The 19512-nt window shown below is 44.9% G+C and overlaps 1 protein-coding gene across 6 annotated transcripts in view; it reads right to left on the bottom strand.

Moving 5' to 3' along the window:
- Positions 1 to 8136: 8136 nt before the first annotated feature.
- Positions 8137 to 19512, bottom strand: part of FGFR3 (fibroblast growth factor receptor 3) — a 78429-nt gene continuing 67053 nt past the window's right edge. For all 6 annotated transcript variants that reach the window (XM_074992323.1, XM_074992324.1, XM_074992326.1 and 3 more), the window contains exons 12-18: positions 18507 to 18617; positions 17494 to 17684; positions 15964 to 16086; positions 14277 to 14347; positions 12759 to 12896; positions 10694 to 10799; positions 8137 to 10386 (exon numbers count right to left, since the gene is read on the bottom strand). In XM_074992323.1, the coding sequence (XP_074848424.1) occupies positions 10219 to 10386; positions 10694 to 10799; positions 12759 to 12896; positions 14277 to 14347; positions 15964 to 16086; positions 17494 to 17684; positions 18507 to 18617 (908 nt within the window). In that variant the 3' untranslated portion in view covers positions 8137 to 10218. The remainder of the gene's footprint in view (positions 10387 to 10693; positions 10800 to 12758; positions 12897 to 14276; positions 14348 to 15963; positions 16087 to 17493; positions 17685 to 18506; positions 18618 to 19512) is intronic.

Below are 19512 nucleotides of genomic sequence, written 5' to 3'. Positions count from 1 at the left end.
CATCACTGAGTGCCTTCTGGTTGTGCTATAAAATGTGACTCTGTCAGGGGTGTTTTTTTCTCTCATCTGCTTCCCAGAAGCAGCAGCATATAGAATAGGGTGTTTTGCTTTGGGAGGTGTTTTAAAATCTACCATACATTTGAGAGAGTTTGTCTGTTTGTTCAAGAACTCCTGCTAAACAGTAATAGCACCAAATCTGACACACTGCTTCCTGTTATCATAGTTTAAAGCAAGGTCAGGGTTTGGTTGTGCCAGGACAATAGGATTGGCCTGCTGCAATGGGTCTGCTTCTCATAAAACCATACAGAGAAGAGACCATCCCCAGGCAGGTGAAAAGGCTGGCTGGGGGCATATCCTCACCCCTATCTGAGACAGTCCCAGCCCTGGGCCCTGAGCAAAGGTGTCCTTTTGGGAGGGCAGGGAGCTCCCCTCCCCCAATTCATATGGGGACATTGCTGGCTGTTCTCCTTTGTCAGGGAGTGAGAGGAAAGTGCACAGCTTGCTGAATTCCTGTCTGACTCAGGAGCACAGGGAACAGAACCTGGATATGCCCCAGTTGGGGGACAAGTACTTCATAGGTCTAGAGGGGTAAAAAGGGATGTCTGCTGTCTATCCACTGCCAGGAGATCATCCATCAATATCGCTGAAGTTGGCTGTGTCCAGTTTCCTGGCCTGACTTCAGATTGTGGTTTGTGTAGATATTTGTATCAACCAGATGAGCTTCAAGTTGGCCTTTTGGTAAACATTTCCATGAGGTTCCTCAGTAATGAGAGGTTTGAGACTGGACATTAGCTGGCTAGAACGAATGTATCCAGGCTGGACGTCTTCAGTGTTACTATTGAGTGTTTATAGAAGTGGTGCTCTGATGAGGCAGCCTGCAAGGGCATGTAGAAGGTTGGTGACTGCTAGCAGCAAATAGCTACAATAGCGAGTGATGGGACAATATGGGAGGTGGGCTCTGAGTTACTACAGCGAATTCATTTTGCAGGCGTTGACAGGTGGCTCTTGCCCACATGCTCAGGGTCTAACTGATAACTGTGTTTGGAATCAGGAAGGAATTTCTGCCCCCCGGATTGGATTGGCAGAGACCTTGGTGCATTTTCACCTTACTTTGCAACAGGGCCATAGGGCACTTGCAGGTTTAAACTAGTATAAGTGTGTTCTCTGTTACGTGAAGTTTTTAAATCATGATTTGAAGACTTCGGTATCTCAGCTAGAGGTTAAGGGTCTGTTACAGGAGCGGGTAGGTGAGATTCTGTGACCTGAAATATGCAGGAGGTCAGACTAGATCAGGCATGTCAAACTCAAAGCCTGCTGAGGGCTGCACAATAGATAGCTGGTAGCTTTCAGGGCCACCAAAAAAAAAAGTGTACTTTTGTAGGAAAGTTGTAATTATTACAGATTATGCCTTAGGTCTATTTTATAATATTTTTTCAGGTCTTGTTTGAATATAATACAATAATTTAAATGAAACATTTAACACTTAATATGAATGTTATTGTTTTATAATTTTATTAATACTTCATACACTTTGATGAGTAAAATTGTTATTTGCTCATATAGAATTTTTATTTTAAATATAAACGTAAGGTACTCCTCACCCCTGCCGGCTCTCAACTGGGGTTCCCCCCGCCCCCCCGGCCCCAACCAGGTCCCAGGAGCTGGAGCTGCGAGTGGGGCTCCATGTCCCAGCCAGCTCCCAGCCCCGAGACTGCAAAATAATTCAGTGGGGTGTTATGTTTGACATGCTTGGACATGATGGTCCCTTCTGACCTTGAAATCTATTAGTCTGTGAACGACAAAGGGAAGCGTCATTCCCTGAATAAGGTGTTGGCTGTTTTATTCATGATTCTCTTTCACAAGCCAGAAGGGTCATGGTTTGGCTTCACAGGTCTAGGGTTGAGACTCCTTTAGGGGAGTCAACAAGCAGCTTCTTGAGAGTACTACAGTGAATTCATGTTGCAGGTGTTGACAGGTGGCTGTCCTGAGCTCTGGTAGTGCAGCTTGGCTGTTGGTTGGCTGGTGGTTGGCCATGGTGTGGATCCAGGTTGTTTTAGGAAGTCTTCCTGGAAGATATGCTCTTTTCAGCGAAGCAGGAGGATAGTTGCCCCACTCGATACTTGGTCTGGACAGAATTCGTAGGCACTTGAGATTGATGAAGCAATTTACTATCCTTGTTAACTTTTTGGGGCAGGATTTGGCAGCTTCAGTGGAGCTTGAGAGACGGAGTGTCTTGGCCTGTTACATGGTCTCAGTATAGGCATTGAGGAACTCATTGTTTTATCTTGACTTGTTAGTATAGGCCATCAGTTGGTGCTCACGTTTCCCTCTCCTTTTCTGCTTGGGCAGAGTGTCAGACAACCAAAGGGATCTGTGTACAGGTGATGGCCATAGCAGCCTCCTGTGCTCTGCCTGACGTTACAAAATGATGGGAGAAAAGTTTCTGGAGGGGCAGAGGGTTGAGGGGGCAGGAAGACTCAGTCAAGCTACACTCGGGATGTGGTTTGTACTGTACCTGTGCTGGACACAATGATCTCAGTGACTCCAGGCAGCCTTTCCAAAACAAGGTCACAGTTTGTGTCACCTGGCATGTAAATTCTGAAAGTCAATTGCTCGCCTGAGAGAGCCAAAGATTACAACAGAGTTCATCTTGGACGGTTCCAAACCATGGCGCCTCTGACCCATGTGGTTATCAAACACGTCATGGGTGGCCCTGGTGGTGTCCCTTGTTCCTTAGTGCTGGGGTGAGCAGCCAAGTTTCTTTCCTCAGCCATTAACATCTGTCCTCTTCCTACCCAATCAATCCATGCTGGGGATCACCTGTTTTTGCCTGCTGGAGATGCCATTTCCTTGGACACCTGTCTCACGTTTGGTCTCTGTGCCTCCCATTGTCTTGAAGAATCCTTCTTTTCTATGATGCAGGTTCTGCTGCTGCTTTTCTAGCTTATTCATTCCACTGTGGGTGAGTTATATGACACGCCACCTCATACCTCCTTGCTGAACTGCAAGAGCACCTTAAAGCCTGTTTTAACCTACGGGGTGGCAATGGGAGGTGCAGAGGGACCGTGAGGAGCATCTAGGGAATCACCAAAACTGTTATAGAAAATTTGTCGCGTGTGCCAAAGGCAGGGCCACGAGGAACCTTTTGGGCCTGTAATGGGGTGAGGCCCAGAAAGGGGCCGCTGTCAAGTGGGGTGTTCTGGAAGCATGGAGGTATAACAGCACTAGAAATCAAGGCGCTGCTGTACCATTGGGTGTCATGCATGGCTTAGCTACAGGTATGTTTTGGTATTTGGTTACCGCCAACATGCAAAAGTCCACCAATTGGTTGGTGGGACACAAATAGCTGGAGCTGTGTGATGGTCCTAACAGGTAGTGACAAAAGAAACCAGGATACAGTGCCTAAGATGGTCAGTGATAAGTGGTTATTATGCTACCTTCTGCTGCACTTACCCACTTTGCTGGCTAAGGGTGAGGTGAGAAATGTGGTTAGTACTTAGCCTTTAGGGTTGAGCTGGCTGCAGCAGCTGGGGGGGGTGGGGGGCGGGGGTTGCAGGCCCTGGTATCTGTAAAGGCTGCAGCGGTGGGGAGGGAGCCTTGTTCCTGTGCTACGGTGGGGATTGGGCGGGAGGGCACAACCTCACTTTCACCGCTCAGCCTCACTAATTTGCTTGCTTCTGCTTTGTCACACACACCTGCCTCCCTTGCGGGGGGGGGGGAGAAATAGCGCAGTGGTTTGAGCATTGGCATGCTAAACCTGCCCGCCTACCAAGAGGGCAGGGGACTGGACTAGCTGACCTCCTGAGGTCCCTTCTAGCTCTAGGAAATGCATCTAAAATCTAATCTAGTCCCACCAGGCCTTGCAGGCAGGGGTGGTGCATGTTTAGGGGAGATGTTAAGGGCAAGCATTACCATTCCACTCAGTAGCACCCACTAGCCAGGGAGAGCATGTGGCTCCCAGCTGTGCTCCCATTGCTTAGGAAGGAGCTATTGGTCAGCCTGATGACAAATGTGTTACCAGCTCCATCTCACACATGTTGGGCCAGGGCATGCACATACTCTGGCTGGGCAGTCCTTGCCACTGCCATAGTAGGTCCTAAACTATGCTGACTAGTGACACCTTTTTAACAGCTGAGAAATGGAGCAGTCAGTCTGGGGGGGGCAAGGAATGCACTGTCATAGGGGTACAACTCCAGCCAAGGAGCAGCTGGCGTGGTGCTGGCCTGCTGCCAACTAACATGCCCCAGTTCAGCTTTGCCTTTTAGGAGGGGAAATGTTGGTGGGGGTCACTAGAATTTTGATAGGCCCAACAGCTAATACTGAGCAAAACACGCTTTTGGGTTACATGCTATTCTGGTTTGGGACAAGTTCTCAGGTTGGCCTAACAAGCCCTAAAGCCCAGGGCCTTATTATTAAACTCCCAGACTTCTGAAAGCAGGCAGGTTTTCTTTAAGGTGCAGCCTGATAGGTCAGATGCAGAGTGATGATTCCCTGAAACGTGTTCTCCACCTGGCCCCGCTCACAGGGTATTTTATCATTACAGCCCTCAACTCCTTGTCAGGCTGACATGCCAGGACCCACAGGGCTATGCTAATACTGCATTGTGACAACCAGCATTCACTGGTGTAACTGTTGCGCTGTCACTGCAAAGAGGGCAAGCCTCAATGCAGCAGGTGCCTGACAAGGGTTCCCTTGTAATTTTTTCATCCCTGGGCGTAATATGTTACATGCCCCAAGGCACCACCAACAGCAATACATGCAGCCAGCTGCAGGCATTACGGTCACTTTGCTAAGCAGCTGAGTGGCACCTCAGTCGCTCAGCCTACAGGGACCTCTGACCCTGGTTTTACAGCAGGCACTTGTCAACCCTGTTACACATATTGTGAAATAGCAAAGATTGAATCTGTTGCACAAAGTGTCAAATACTGTCCAAGATGCCCCGAGATCTAGGTTAACCCATGTTGCTTGGACCCCGAAGCCTGAGTGCTGCTGCCTGGGGGGTGGGGAGATGGGGGCAGGTTATCAACCTAAGATCATTAGGAATAAGTTCCCTCGCTTCCTCCTCTCCCAAGGGAGAAAGAAGTAATGTTTAAAAAGTGCATCTCACTTACCTGCAACTGGGGGTTAGGGTGTGAGCATTAAACAGGCAACTATAGTTTGTAAAATCAATACACATTTTGGAAGAGGCTTGGCAGTCAATTTCCCTTTGCTGCCACAGGAACTCCTGTAGGTGTTGACAGAATGTGAGTATTGTGATCATGGGTCTTGGTGATACAGACAGCTGTCTTCAGGGAGCTGGGGCTTCAGCCCACCCCTGCATTTCAAACTACCATGTGCTGGGTGCCTGGTGGCCCATTAGGACTAGTTACTAGCAACTTGGGCAGGATTCAAAATGGAACCCATCATTTGGGCCTGAACCTACACAGAGCATTCACACCACCTCCATGGCAGTAGAGGTTCAAGTCAAGGTGTGACAGAAACCAGAATTTAGCAGCGCTGTGCCAAGGATCAGGGCTGCAGTTCCAGATTGTATCAGTGAGCCTTTTCAAGCCTAACAACTGAGGCTAAAGGTGCAGCCGCAACAAGCACACGTTAGCACATGTTCGGACAGAAATAGGTGAAGTGGGTCAGGACACCCACTGAGACACTCAGGGCTAATAATCACAAGGTTACACATTCATCAAGCATGTATAGTCCTGGCCCCCTTTAGGCATAGGTAGAAACACCTGCAGGTTTCAGTTCTGACTACAGCACCTACAAACAGAGATAAGAAAGCTCTTAGAATCAGTCAGTCATTCCTTTACTTAGTGTGCTCAGCAAATGACTTGGGTTTCAAAACAAACAGCTCTGATCCTCTGTGACTATAGCTATGCCCGAGAATACACACACCTACTAGAAATTCGCCAGGAGAGAGGAATTTAAAAATTACGGGTCAGTTCTGAAACCCTTAGCACCTGCTAACACAGGTCGCAGAGGCCTCATGGGTCAGCTAGCCAAGCAGATGGCATGAATGTTGTAACTCAATACAGCCTCCTGGACTAGGGTAGTTTTGCTAACTGCCCTTGTCTGCCTAGAATTTGTGGCATGTGCCCATTGAACCACAGCAGCACAGTGGACTCAGCAGGCACTCACCGCACTCTCAGGCCATGTTGCGTGCAATCACAATGCACCACGCTGCACAGGCCCTTATCACTTTAGCAGGAAAAAAAAAAAAACCTGCATGCCCATAACCAGCCGAATCTGGCAAATCCACATGGGGCAACAGTAAACTAAATGTCCCATAGGTCACACATAGACACCCCACCGCCAAACAGCTTGTGGGCCGCAAACAGCAGGATGCCCCCTACTCCTTTGAACTGTTGGACTAAAACTTTTCCTATGCTACCAAATGCACCAATCCCACAGCCTACATCAAAACAAATGCAATTTTTGCCTGAGTAAGGAAAATGGGACTGGGACCATGGTAACAGTGAAAGCACATCTGCTTCATTGACCAGAAAGAAAGCTTTACTCAGCATACCTTACCCTACTGAACCCAGGGGCAGAAGTATTACTCCTCTGCGGAAATCTTGGCCCCCCCCTTGCCTTCTGCAAAGCTAGGATTTCACCAGCCAAGTAAGCCTTTGTCTCCCCACAACCAAAGAGCTGTTTTCACACACCACCTTCCCCATGGTAGATGAAGTTACACTTATGTAAAGCTGCTTACACCAGGACAGTTTACCCCTCTGTAGGAAGGGGAAGGAGCTTTATTAATACACTTGAATGGCCATAATCCATGTGTCCTCAATCAGGGAACCCCCATGGCTCGGCCCCTCGCAGGGGGAGGAGGAAACTGCTCTGGGCTCTACTGTTCCTCCTGCCCCACAACTGGGGAACAGGCTGTGCAGCAAAGCACTGCTCTGGAGGTTTTTCCCCTGCCATGCCCAGAGGAGTATGGGGTGGTGTCAAAGAGCAGCAGGGGTGGCAGAGGTGCCACCAGGAAGGGGGTGCCAGGAGAGTCCCCCCCCAATCCTGTTCATGCTCCCCCTTTATTATTGCAAACACTTGTGGTCTGGAAAATTCCATAATCTGACAGCCTATTTTCCAAAGTTTCTGGATTAAGAAGGTTCAAGTGTGTTAGGCGCCTGTATCTCCTAATAGCTGCGTGTAGAGTAGGGCTTGTAGTGGAATAAGTAATATTGAAAATAATTGCTTCCCTAACCATGAGAGTTGCAGCAGCACAAAATCTGGGTAGCAACTAGAACTACAAATAAATATCACAATGCAACACTATACAGTTATCTCTTTATCATGGCAATCAGTAAAAACACACTTAACAGAGAGGCTTTATTGTTGAACAGGTCCATAAAAACTGGAGAAACAGTTTCAACAACTCATTTATTTGTATTTTGGGGTAAAAATATTTTTTCCATGTTAAAAGAATAGTTTTATTTAGTGTTCATTTCACACCTTTTGACAGTTGCAATTGTCAGGAAAAGAAATACAATATTAAAATAAATTGAACAGAGTTGCTTCCCCACCCCCCGACCCCCCCCAAAAAAATCACACTATGTAAATCTGTGGATTGTAACATCAACAGTATAAAATGTCAAAATTGGAATTTTAATTTTTTTTTTTAAAAACTTGGAGAAAATAACAGTCCCAGCTATAAAACTATATAAGCATTTGTATAAGAAATGTTAAAGTCAACAAGTCTACAGATACATCTTGTAAAAACCTCAATAAATTATATTTATATATATATATATTTATAATATCTAAACATTTGAAATCATGCACAAATTTGCACATTTTTATGGGAAACCTAATGCTTTAGGTACTTGGAATGTACAATTAGCAGACATTTGTAAGAAAATACCAAAATTTCTTTATTTTTAAAAACCCCAAATCTATAGAAATCTACTTTCTCAGGAACTTCAACTTCAAACTATAAATTATTCCTTTTATGACAAAAGCTTTGTGGTACTAAAAAAAAAAGAATATTAAAGTGAGATGCACAGGGAAAAAAATAAAAACAACCCAGAATGTAATTATATTATATTTACCTCTTTGTGGTAGTAAAAGAGTTAAAAACCTTCTCATAAAATACCTCCCTTTGCCTTCCTGGTCCATAAAGTCCCCCTGTTCTTAGTGTGCTTTTAAACAGTAATTTGGTGCAGAGGCACATAAATAGAATACAAATTTAAGTCTAGCAAAGTAGGCATTATTGGCATTTTTAACATGCGTTAGGACTTAAAAGTGATATACAATCTTTGTACTTCTCCTATAAAGAATGCAGCTCCTCTTGCTGTTTTGCCAGTGTTTTATTTCTTAAATCCAAAAATGCGATGAGACTGGCAAAGGAGGAAAAAAATAAATAATTTGCATAATTCAAAGTCAACGTTTAGTTTTGCTGCATACTTGTTTTTAAGATCAACCACAAAGAATACGTTCATTCAAAAATAGAAAAATAAACACTCACACCCCCTTAATGAACAGTGGTTAAGCTGATGGAAGAATTCTTGGCCTTGGTTTTTCAAATTCGTAAAAATCCTCTCTCTATTATTTGGATTTAACCACTGATGATGTATTGCAAAATAAACTTACCTTTGCTCACTGCAATCCAGGATAAACTAATTATTTTAGAAAATGAATATATATTTATAACATTAAATGTAATTTGTTAAAGGACTGCACATCTATACATTCTCTCAATATTTCCCGTAAACAAAAAAAAACTTGATTAATATATTTTTCTCCATATTTAATAAATTAAAAAAAAATCCAAACTCAGTAAATTTTAAAGTTTACAGTAATGCTATACTATTTCAACCAATGAACAGTATGTTAATGTCTATAAATAAATATACAAATATACATGTTAAGATACAATTTTTAAAACAAAACTGTGACAATATAAAAACAAAATCTTTTGCCCAGATCAGTATATCCTAGATTGCAATGCTTTTATTCTGAGAGGTTCCTCTCTCAGTACTGCTTTATGTTGCACTAGTATTATACATTCTATATATATATATATACACACACACACACACACACACACACACAATATATTTATAGATATGTACACAGTTCTCTGGAATAAACCTTTTTGATATAAGTTAAAGGCTCTTGCCTACAGGTACCCGTAATTTTTCTCCCCAAGTCACTGTGGGTTGATGGGGACCACTTGCTGGCTTTAAAGGGGAGAAGTACCGAACAGCTACTCCTCTTGGGCTTTAAAGGCAAAAACCAAAAAACTCAAATCTCCATCTCAGGAGTGTGAGTTTTACATTCTAGAATCTGACCTTGCAGAATCCAAAAGACTGACATAATACCGGATTCCCCAGAAGGCCCCCTCTCCTCCAACAAAATGGGACTCTGAACAGATAGTTTGCCCATATCTAAGTTGCAAGATCAGAGACTAATTCTGCTTGTGATTCTATTATTTAGCAGTTCCCTTGGGGTTGTGGCGTCTTTATACCAGCCACTTTGATGCTTTCCTCCCTAGATACCCCAAAATGAGCAGGCTAAAATTACCTATTTGGAATGTTCCAATGTGTCTGTATATACCAATCACCCTCAGCCCTAGTGCAAGAGTGGCTTATGATCAGTTACAATCAACCTGCTGTTTGCCACCAAACTGTTAACTCCTTTGAGACTTTGACTGTGTCAAAAAAAGGAAACTTTTTAAAAAAAATTTTAAGTAGCTGGGTAATGATCATTGAGCTATTAAAAAAAATCTCCAACCAACAAAAATATAGCTATTTATATAAATATATTAATCCCTGCAGGCAATGTGGCTTTTCAGCTTCACCAAAAAGGTTCATGTACAGATTGCATAAGCAAAGAACTTCTACATTCTTTAAATTTCTCCCCAGAAAGATTTTCTTCTTCTCTTCTTTGTAATTCAGGCACAGAATGGCAACTCTGGCACTCGATAATACGTTACCGGAGGTCCAGAGGTCAGCACCTCTAGTTAACATTTCTTTTTCAAATATATAATAATCATCTTGGCAAGAGATTAGTTCCTTCAGGCCAAACAGTGCTTTTTGACTTCTTATACAGCATAATATGGAAAAAATAAAACCCAAACTTCCATAACCCTTCGGTGGCTCAACAAACTTCTTGAATTACCAAGCAGTTTCATTGAAAGATCCTTCACTATGGTTTGTCCATGGCCTCCCACAAGCCTACATTCATGAGGTTTCTTTCCAGGGTCCGTCCGGGTTTTTGGAGTCAGGACGTCCTGATGACACCATTACACTGCTGGTGTTTGGGAAGACATGGCTCATCTGGCAGAAGGTCATGGGCAAACACGGAATCATCTCCTGAAGAGCAGGTGCTGTGTGTGTCCTGGCATGCAGGGGAATACTGCTCAAATGGCACTGAGAGGTCAAGGTACTCCTGCAAGGAGAAAAGTCACATGGTTACACGGCTGGGGTGGGGGCAGTAGAGCTAACGATGCTGCAATGCTTTTCAGCTCCCACAAGCATTAATTAGGGGTAGTTCTGGGTCTGTCAGAACTGGGTTTTGAACACCCTTGGAGCATGAGGGTTTGGGGGATCAGGGATTTTGCCTTAGCTTATTATAAAGGTATGGGCCAGGTCTGAATGTCAAACCACTGCCAGTGCTCAAGAGAGATCAACTGCAGGATTCTGGTTTGGGCCCGTCTTTTCTCAGGACTGATCTTTAGCCAGAGAGGAACACTTACGTCAGTTGATGTCTCTGTGAGGACCCTATCCAAGTCTTCCACTAGCTGCTTAAAGGTTGGCCGTTGTGATGGGACTGCATGCCAGCACTCCCGCATGATCATGTACCTGAGGGGCACAAAGAGCAAGAGATCTGTCCCGTGATCAGATGGTAGCAGTGGGAGCACACCTGCATGTCCCACCACGGCTCAGGCTCAGTCCAAGCTAGCAGGGGCAGAGTCAGCCCCATTCCTTTGCATTGACCTAAGCAAAGGGCGATACTCAGCTCTGTCTGTGCCTGCACTCACCATTCAGCCCAGCCAGGACCACGAGTCAGTGCCTTGATACAGAGTATGAAGCAACCCAGCTGGTAAGCATGCAGCAGTAGTAAAAGAAGGGGATCCCCTGCACCTAGGGAAACCTCTCCAGCACGGTGCCTTACAAAACCTGCAGTACCAGAGCCCAGCTATGGGAACTGGGTGCAAAGAGCAAGGGAAGGCCCAGGTTACAGAGTACTGAGAAAGGCAGCTGGGCCTATCATTGGCTTTATTACTGCAGCGGTCCTTGGAAACTCCATCAGGAGCACAAGCGTAAGGCTGCCAGTGGCTCGGAGCTGGATGCAGCCTTGGCATTCATGGTCTTGACAGCAGACCAGACTGGAGGCTCCCAAGGAAAAAGCAGAGGAAGTTCACACTGATTTATTTGACACACATGCACACCCCCTTTACAGCAATGTGGGTAACAGGCAAATCTCAAAGCTGGTCACAGATGACCACATCTGAAGAGGAACCCATTGGATTATCCACATAGAAGCCCTTAATGTCCCCATTGGAAATCTGGCTTGTGTAGTGAACAAAAAGAGCCTGGCTCTTGCCCTGTCACTTTGCTGAGAGCAAGAGTTCACTCATCAGCCCTGTAGTCTGGTGTGCCCTGTCCTGAGGAGTAACCAGTTGTGTTTACAGGCGAGGGCATCTTCCCTCCCAGAGGCAGCCCTTGTGAAACAAGAGCACATACCAATTTCATACAGATTGGTCTGCTTTTAAATCAAGCACACAGCAGGGGAAGCTCTGCATACAGCAGGCACTGTTTGCCCCCCAGGTGAAGTGGGCAAAGCCAACTGACTAGAGAAGAGTTAAAAGATGACAGAGCAGAACTGAGACACAACAGGTGTTCAACGAACCATTGACAGCACGAGGTTCACTGAATAGTGATTTGTCCTGCCACAGTCTCAGCCCAGTGACTGGAGTTAGACACAGGCTATTAAATGTTACTGAATTTACATTCGTTCAGGGTGCTGCAGATGCTGAAACAAGAAAGGAAACTATGCCATTTTCTGATGCTCAGAACTGTCCTCCTACCAATGGTTTCAGGGCCAGAGAAAGTGTTTTTCATCTCCACAGTGAAAACATGCCAGGCCAGGATGGAAGAGTTTATGTCCCTATTATTATTGGTCACTATCACCTGGATGGGCCAAATCCTCTGTTGACTTGCACCTCACTTAATTCTACCCAAAAAGATAGAATTTGGCCCACTTTACAGCCAGCAGCGTGTGAAAAGAGGCTCTGCAGAGCAATCTGTCAAAGTTCTTTGTTACAGGGGTCTCAGGAAATATAAACCCTTGCAGCAATCAACCACGCATGCCAGGCAGGGAAAGCTGTAAGATAGGAGCACCTGGTGGGGCTCTAGGCTGGACTAGCACCCTCCCCACATCCCCAGCCACATAGGACCCTAAGCAGCTGCTTAATATGTTTATACCGGAACCTCTCTAGGCAAACCCAGAGCTGATCTGGGCACTGAGCTGACATGAATCAACCAACCATAGCTGCATATTTTCCCTGTCACTGACATATTGAGTCTAAATGCATCAGACTCGGTTACGTCTATCTGGAGCCAGCTGGACAATCACACAGAAGGGCCAGCTTAAGTGTTAGTTAGTGAGGGTCAGACAAAGGAATGGGCAGAGATTTTTGTTCACACACTGGTCAGGGAACTGGAGAAACTGAATTAAGAAGGAAAATAAACTCATGCGTCAGGCAAAAAATTTCTGGAAGTGAAGCCATAACGCAACTCCCTCATGCGCTCACTTACAGGTCATGAGTGCAATTTGCTGGCTTGTCCATCCGATGGCCTTCTTTTAAGAGTTTGAAGAGCTCTTCCACTGGGATTCCCGGATATGGAGACCCACCCAAAGTAAAGATCTCCCATAGCAGCACTCCAAAAGACCAGCTAGGAATCAAAGAAAGACATTTAAAATTCAGTAAGATTTTTTTTTTTTGCTTGTTTGTTTTTGGGCTCATTTTTGCTTTATTTCAGTGCAGCCGTGCATAGCTAACACAGCCATCAATAGCATGACTAATTGCCTAGCCCATTTTTACTAGTTACTTGGAGATCTCTGCTGATCCAACTCAATAGCAAAGAAATCCCAGGCACCATGTCTGAAACTGAAATGAGCATTTAATCAGATAGGTGACAGCCCATTTATTACCCCAGACTCTTTGTTAGGTCTTCCACCAGCTCCACTCAATGGAACAAATCAAATTATTCATGCACAGCTTCACTGAATCGCAGGCTAAGAACCACAGGCCACTGTGGAAGCTGATACCAAAACTTGCTTGTTACAACGCTTATTTCTCTGGCTGGGCTGCAGGAAACACCCACTACAAAAAAAATCATTGGAGGACTAATGTTGCATGCCCTAGCACTGCAGCTGTCCTACATTTAAAAGTCCTCTGTTTCAAAATATCTTTTGCCTCCTTCATCTTCTTTTTTAAAATAGATTCTCTCTCTCCCCACCCCCCACACTCCAGTTTACGGAAACTGTTGTGTCCGTTGCTGCATTACCTAAGTGCTGACACTATGATTTAAGATCACCTTCTGTGAAATGTACAGAAAGAGAATACAAATTTGCCTGAAAATAAGGTGAGAAACAGCTGGCTGTGGTAGTCTGCTGATTTTCTGCTAAATGGGCACAAGCAGACCACTACTAAAAAAAAATAGAATAGCCATCTTGCTTTCATATAAATTTAAGTGGATAGCCCTGAGTTCAGCTGTGACCAGTTTACCAGCCTGTTCTGCTCTTCATCCCAGTTATACAGCCATGAAAGCAAGCTAGGTTAAAGTAAACATGGATTTGTACAATAAATTAATCAGATAAAGCATTTAATGAATTTAATGACTAGCTGCAGTAACTCAGAGCAAGCCAAACAGACTGTGAGCCTCCTACTAGTGTGACCATCCAGATCAAAGTTAATGGTAATTCTGCTACAGCGAAGACCAAGCCTTTCTGTCTGCTCATCTACCGCCTAGGTATGAAACACTGCCTATGCTTTTACAGGTACTAGGTGGCTTAGCTCAAGAGTTCAGAAATCTTTGGGCAAATGCTGCGATATGAGCGTGGGGCACTGGTACACATACAGGATTTCAAAGTTAATTACAAAGCCTACTGTTGAGCACAGAGCTTTGGTTTTTTTCTCTGACTCTGCACCAGCACTAGGCCCAGAGTTCAGAGCCTTCATTTGTGCTCGGCAGCACATTTGTCTTTATGATCCTCTGGTATTTTGTTTTGCTTTTGTTTTAAAATTTTTGTTTAATGTGGGCAGTGCTTACACATCGCTCTGGTGAGTGTAGACCCGGTCAAACAATGCTTCTGGAGCCATCCATTTCACAGGCAACCGACCCTGTAATTAGGAAGACAAAAGGAATGTTCCCTTAGCATATTCACTCAGCCACAATGGCACCAGCTGACTCTTCGATTCTAATCCTGTTTGAAACGTTTTCATTAGCAACCACATCTGCTTCCCAGATCGCTGTGCAAGGCAGTAGTGGCCACATGTAAACAGATTGTAACATCTGATCCCCAGTCTTTGCCAACTAACGGTGTTATAAACATCCTCCCCTCCCTCTTGCATACTGCATTTCCCCACCAAGGCAGGTTTAACACACTGAAGCATCACAACCTCGGCGTGAAGAACAGCATCCGTCGTGAACAAAGGCAGCCGTGGGACTGGAGCTTTTCAAAATAGAGTGGGGCCTGCATGCGCACATGCACGCCCCCAGGCCCCACCCCACACCCACACCAGGCTTCACAGGCTCGGGGACATCACTCAACTGAGTGCAAAAAGGCTGCTTAATCTGAACCACTGGGAAAACACACAGGGTGAATTCACCCACTGGCTTCTCCATGGCCCCATGGAACTCAAATGGGGCGTTTTAATTTAAACAGGACTATCCCCCTCACACTGCCAGGAGCTCCACGGGGGAATGTTCAACGTGTGGCACAGACCCAGAATAAGGGTCGTAGCAATAATGATTGCTGAAGACGCTTAAAATACTGCAGGATTCATCCCTGTGCGCTAACAACTCTGATGCTTTGGATTCATCGTATGTGATGCAAATCGTTTTCAGCTCTCAGGGGGAGGGGCACGTGTGTAATGAGGATTACTCTAGTACAGGGACGAGCAAAGTGGGGTGGGTGGGTGGGGGCGCAGACCCCTTCAGAGGAGTGGAGCATGGAACTGCTAAAGAGGAACATTGCACAATTGGCCACTAGGTCCCAGGCTCAATTGATCTCACTAAAATGTTGGCTCACAACTGTTTTTATGAAGGCGTGTTCACATTTACATACCGACTGATAAAAGCTCTCTCATTCTACATACTTATTTTCTTACAAGCACCAAAGGCTTTCCCCCACCCCACTCCCATATGAACACAACCGAAATTTCTGTTGGTTTGGATTACATTAGACAGGTTGGTGGTGGTTGGTGGGGGGAGAAAGCTAACTACAGAGATGAAAAGCAGGGCCTGATCTAAAAAGTTTGCTCCCCTCAGTTATGTCCCTTGAAGTCCGGGGTACAGGAAACCGATGACAACAAGCAGTGCAGGCTCAAATGTGACCACAGCTACAGTGAACGGGAACAACCAGAGTGGCTTGGTTTCCTCTGCATTAGAAAAGAGTCTCACTTTGCCAAGGTTCATGATGGGCAGATTGCAACCTAACGCCACAGGTCTCCTGGATGCCAGAAATATCGGTCAGTCATAAAACACCAGGAGGACACCAAGCCTGCAGCTGACAGCGCATAGTGGACCGCTGTGCCAGGGCAACACGGAACTGATCTCAACAGGGCTCCTAGTGGGTGCAAAGGGCCAGCCTATATGCTGTCAATTGCTGGATTGGGGCCAAAATGTCTTCTCTTAGCGCAGTGACATATTTAGAAATCAGGGATGGAGCACGGGCATTTACTGCTGACTCCTCCACCACTGGGAACTCCCATGCCCTTAGCAGCGCCGCACTCACGTTCGTTGTTTTCTTGTAATAATCGATGTTGTGAACATCTCTGGCAAGGCCAAAATCAGCTATTTTCATCACATTGTCTTCAGTGACTAACACATTCCTGGCTGCCAAATCTCGATGAATGCACTGCGCAAGGTGAGCAAAGGAAGAAATACCGGCTTGTTAAACTGCTTATGAGGTGCTGCTGCATTTACACCATAGCCAATAAAGCTGCACTTGTTAATTTCTTAACCTTCTGTGTCATTGTGCCACATGCACTCAGAGAAACTGCCTCTTAGCAACATCTCACCCCCCACGCACCCACCCCCACCCTTGTCCTCCGGTGTTAAGACACTAGTGCTGCTTCGGCTGCTCTCTCAGGATGGGATACTTGGCCTGGAGACCAACCCCTTCTCCTCCATGAAAGAGCTGCTATATCCCATGGCTCTACATCAAGCTGCTACCTGTTTTCCCTCCAGGAAAGACGGTGTGTACTTATGGTTTCCAGCAGAGCAGTGGGAACATACTATGATTTTGTTTCCCTTCTCTACGATTGACTCACTGGGTAAATTGATGCCCTAGTTTGCCTTCGGAGGGTGACGAATTAAAAGGTTTGATTCTCCAACTGCTGATATCAGCATGAATCAGGAGTAGTAAGTGAGAGAGAAGCATCAGATTCAATGCTTGTGAAGCACTTTCAGAGTTTGTGGATTGCTCTCTAGGCTAGGGCTACACTATTGTTTCTATTTTGGGATGCATTTGTATCCAGAAATAGAAACTGTGCAGCCAAATAGCATAGCTAATTAGAAAGCGGTGTTTTGTTCCTGGTAACTTTCCTTGTCCGAGGGTTAGGGGGAAGTCTGAAATAAGATGCCTTGACGTAAGTTATGCAATCGTGTAATTTATTTTGAGCTACTAAGTGCCTGGTCTTGTTGCGAACAAGCCAAATCCCTCTCTGGATTAACATCAGAATTTTCAACTGGTAACTTCTTGTAACAAACTTTTGTCCCAGGCTGGGTCCCTGCCTCAGTCCCGATGCTCTGCACTGTCAGCATTACTGAAAGTGACCTTTGGTTTTGCTGTCATGCTCACACCACTCAGATGCAGCGGACACTTCATCACAGCTCTAAACCTGTGGCTGTCCGTGCACAGGGAGTTTGAGTGACTGAGGATCAGACATCTGAAAGTCAATGACCTCTACATTTAGATGTTCTTGTTGCATGACACTGGTATTTGCTCACTGGAAACACACAACTGAGCTCTGCCTTTCCCACGGGCTTGCCACGAAGGTCACACACGTACTGATGGATTGTTGATTACAAAAAAAAGGGGAATTCCACTCAGTCACTCAGGAATGAACGTGGTAATATACAAATGCGCTTAGTAGCCATGACAAAATAACTCCTTCTTGCTGAAAAAATAACTCCTGCACTTGCAGGCTCTTAAGGGGAGAGCCCAATCGTGTATTTGCCCACAATGCACTTTGCACACCTGCAGCACTACATGTATGTGTATGTATGTGACAAATAATAAATTCCAAGTCTCTCAACTCACTTTCTGAGATGCCAAATACTCCATGCCACGGGCTACCTGGTAGGCGCAAGAGACTAAATCTTTAAATGTTAACTGCTCTTCTGGAAGCTTGCAAGTGTCGAAGGAATAGTCCATGCCAGGTGGCCGACGAGCCCTGAGATATTCCCGCAAATTCCCTTTTGACGCGTATTCTACCAGAACGTAAAGCGGGCCTGCCAACACAAAACAGTACGGTATTGCAAGCCACCAAAGAACCTCAGAACTTTAGACTGGAACAACACTCAGGCCTCTTGAGTTGCAGTGGGTTAAGTGGTCTCTGACAGAAGCATCTCTTCAGAGTCACTCATGAACTTAACTCACCCACCTGACTACCTGTGAGTAAGCATTACCCTTTCTGTTTGATGGCTGGGGAGACAGATGTAGAGGGTATTATGTGACTTGCCTAAACCCACAGTGTTGGGACTCAATGCCCATGTTCTAACCACAAGACCAAGCCTCGCCCAGCATATTTTGGGCATTCAGTGAGTAAATAATAATAAATGACAGTCAACCCACTAGTCTCTGTGCCTCCAGCTCCACTTTTTTTTTGGGGGGGGGGGGGGGGGCCAATAAAGGAGGAAAATGAGGAAAGCCATTTGGAAAAATAAAGAACAGTATTGATCACAATGAAAAGCCTTCCTAACACCTGATATTTGCTCCAGTACCTAAAAGCCACCCAGCTGCTTATGAATAAAGCATACTTAGTTATGACTGTGAACACAATCTTGTGGTCTCTCTTGGAGGCATGAGAAAAGGGTAAAATTCTCCTGCCTCTATGCAGCCTGAATAAGAGGCCCCAGAACAAAATTATTATTGTACAGAGGGCAAACTTCTATGCTTGCTGGGCCAGGAACCTGCAGTAAAGGTATGGAAAAGCAGCTACGTGTACATAAGGCCGAGGTAGGACATCGTGCGCCACAGAACAGAATGGGACTGTTTATCACTGAAATTGTGACACACCATCATGGTAACACAGGGCTTTCTCTGAAACATACCATCCTGCGTGCAGGCACCTAGGAGGTTAATGATATTTTTGTGTTTCCCAATCATTTTCATCATTTCCATTTCAGACACCAGGTCAGAAAGATCCTTGTCAGTGGCATCATCTGGAGCAGACAGAAAAACAGGAGAAAGAAACAGTGAGAAAATGAAGAAGAATTTCTTGCAGCCTAGAAAGTAAAAGCATAGCTAGAATGCAACACTATGCTCAAAGAGTAGGGACTGGCCATCTGACCAGCTGGCTGTCTGGGCATTTATGAGAGCTGGGCAGAGGAAGTGAAATTTTCATCCTGTGGTAAATACTAATATTTGCTTTTGCCCCAGTCAGGATGAAAACATGAAATATCAAAACTTGTTACCAAATGAAAATTCTTAAAATGTTTGATATGGAAATAAAAACACTAGGGGGTTTGGCTGTTTAGAAACTGGAAAAAAAATGGTTGTTTTCAGTTTTAAAATGTTTGGGACTTCACCTCCAAGCTGCCCCCCTCTTTTTTTTTTTTTTTTAAAAAAACAAAAACAAAAAGAAAAAAACCACATACATACAAACACTTCCCCCAGTTTTTTCATACTGGAAAAGACACATGGGCACATAAAAGATACGAAGAGTGTTTTCACACATTGAATCACATCTTTCACTGTTTTCAACATTTTCCAGTTACAAAATTTATTACAAAGTAGGAGTAAAAGCCCCCAGGATAAATTGGAAAAACAAAAATTTGCCCTTTGAAAAATCAAATCAAAATATAAAAGCAGCAAAACATTTTAGCGTGACACCATTGGAAACTTCGCCTAACCAAAACAAGCTTGATCATTGACTGATGGGGTTTGGTCAAACCTGTTTTCTTACAGAATAATTTTTGAATTGAAAAGAAGTTTCAAGTGGTGCTAGTAGTAATAAGGGTGCAAAATCTCAGCACTTCATCCTGTGGCTTTGCCGTGCCACTCCCCTCTTGGTATTTTCTGCAGCGTGGAAGGGAACGCTGGTCAAGTTACTGCAGG

The sequence above is a fragment of the Carettochelys insculpta genome, chromosome 4 (genome assembly GCF_033958435.1).
Source record: "Carettochelys insculpta isolate YL-2023 chromosome 4, ASM3395843v1, whole genome shotgun sequence".
In the NCBI taxonomy this organism is placed as follows: Eukaryota; Metazoa; Chordata; order Testudines; family Carettochelyidae; genus Carettochelys; species Carettochelys insculpta.
The sequence above is the reverse complement of the archived record's forward strand: the minus strand, read 5'-3'. Positions and strand labels throughout refer to the sequence as shown.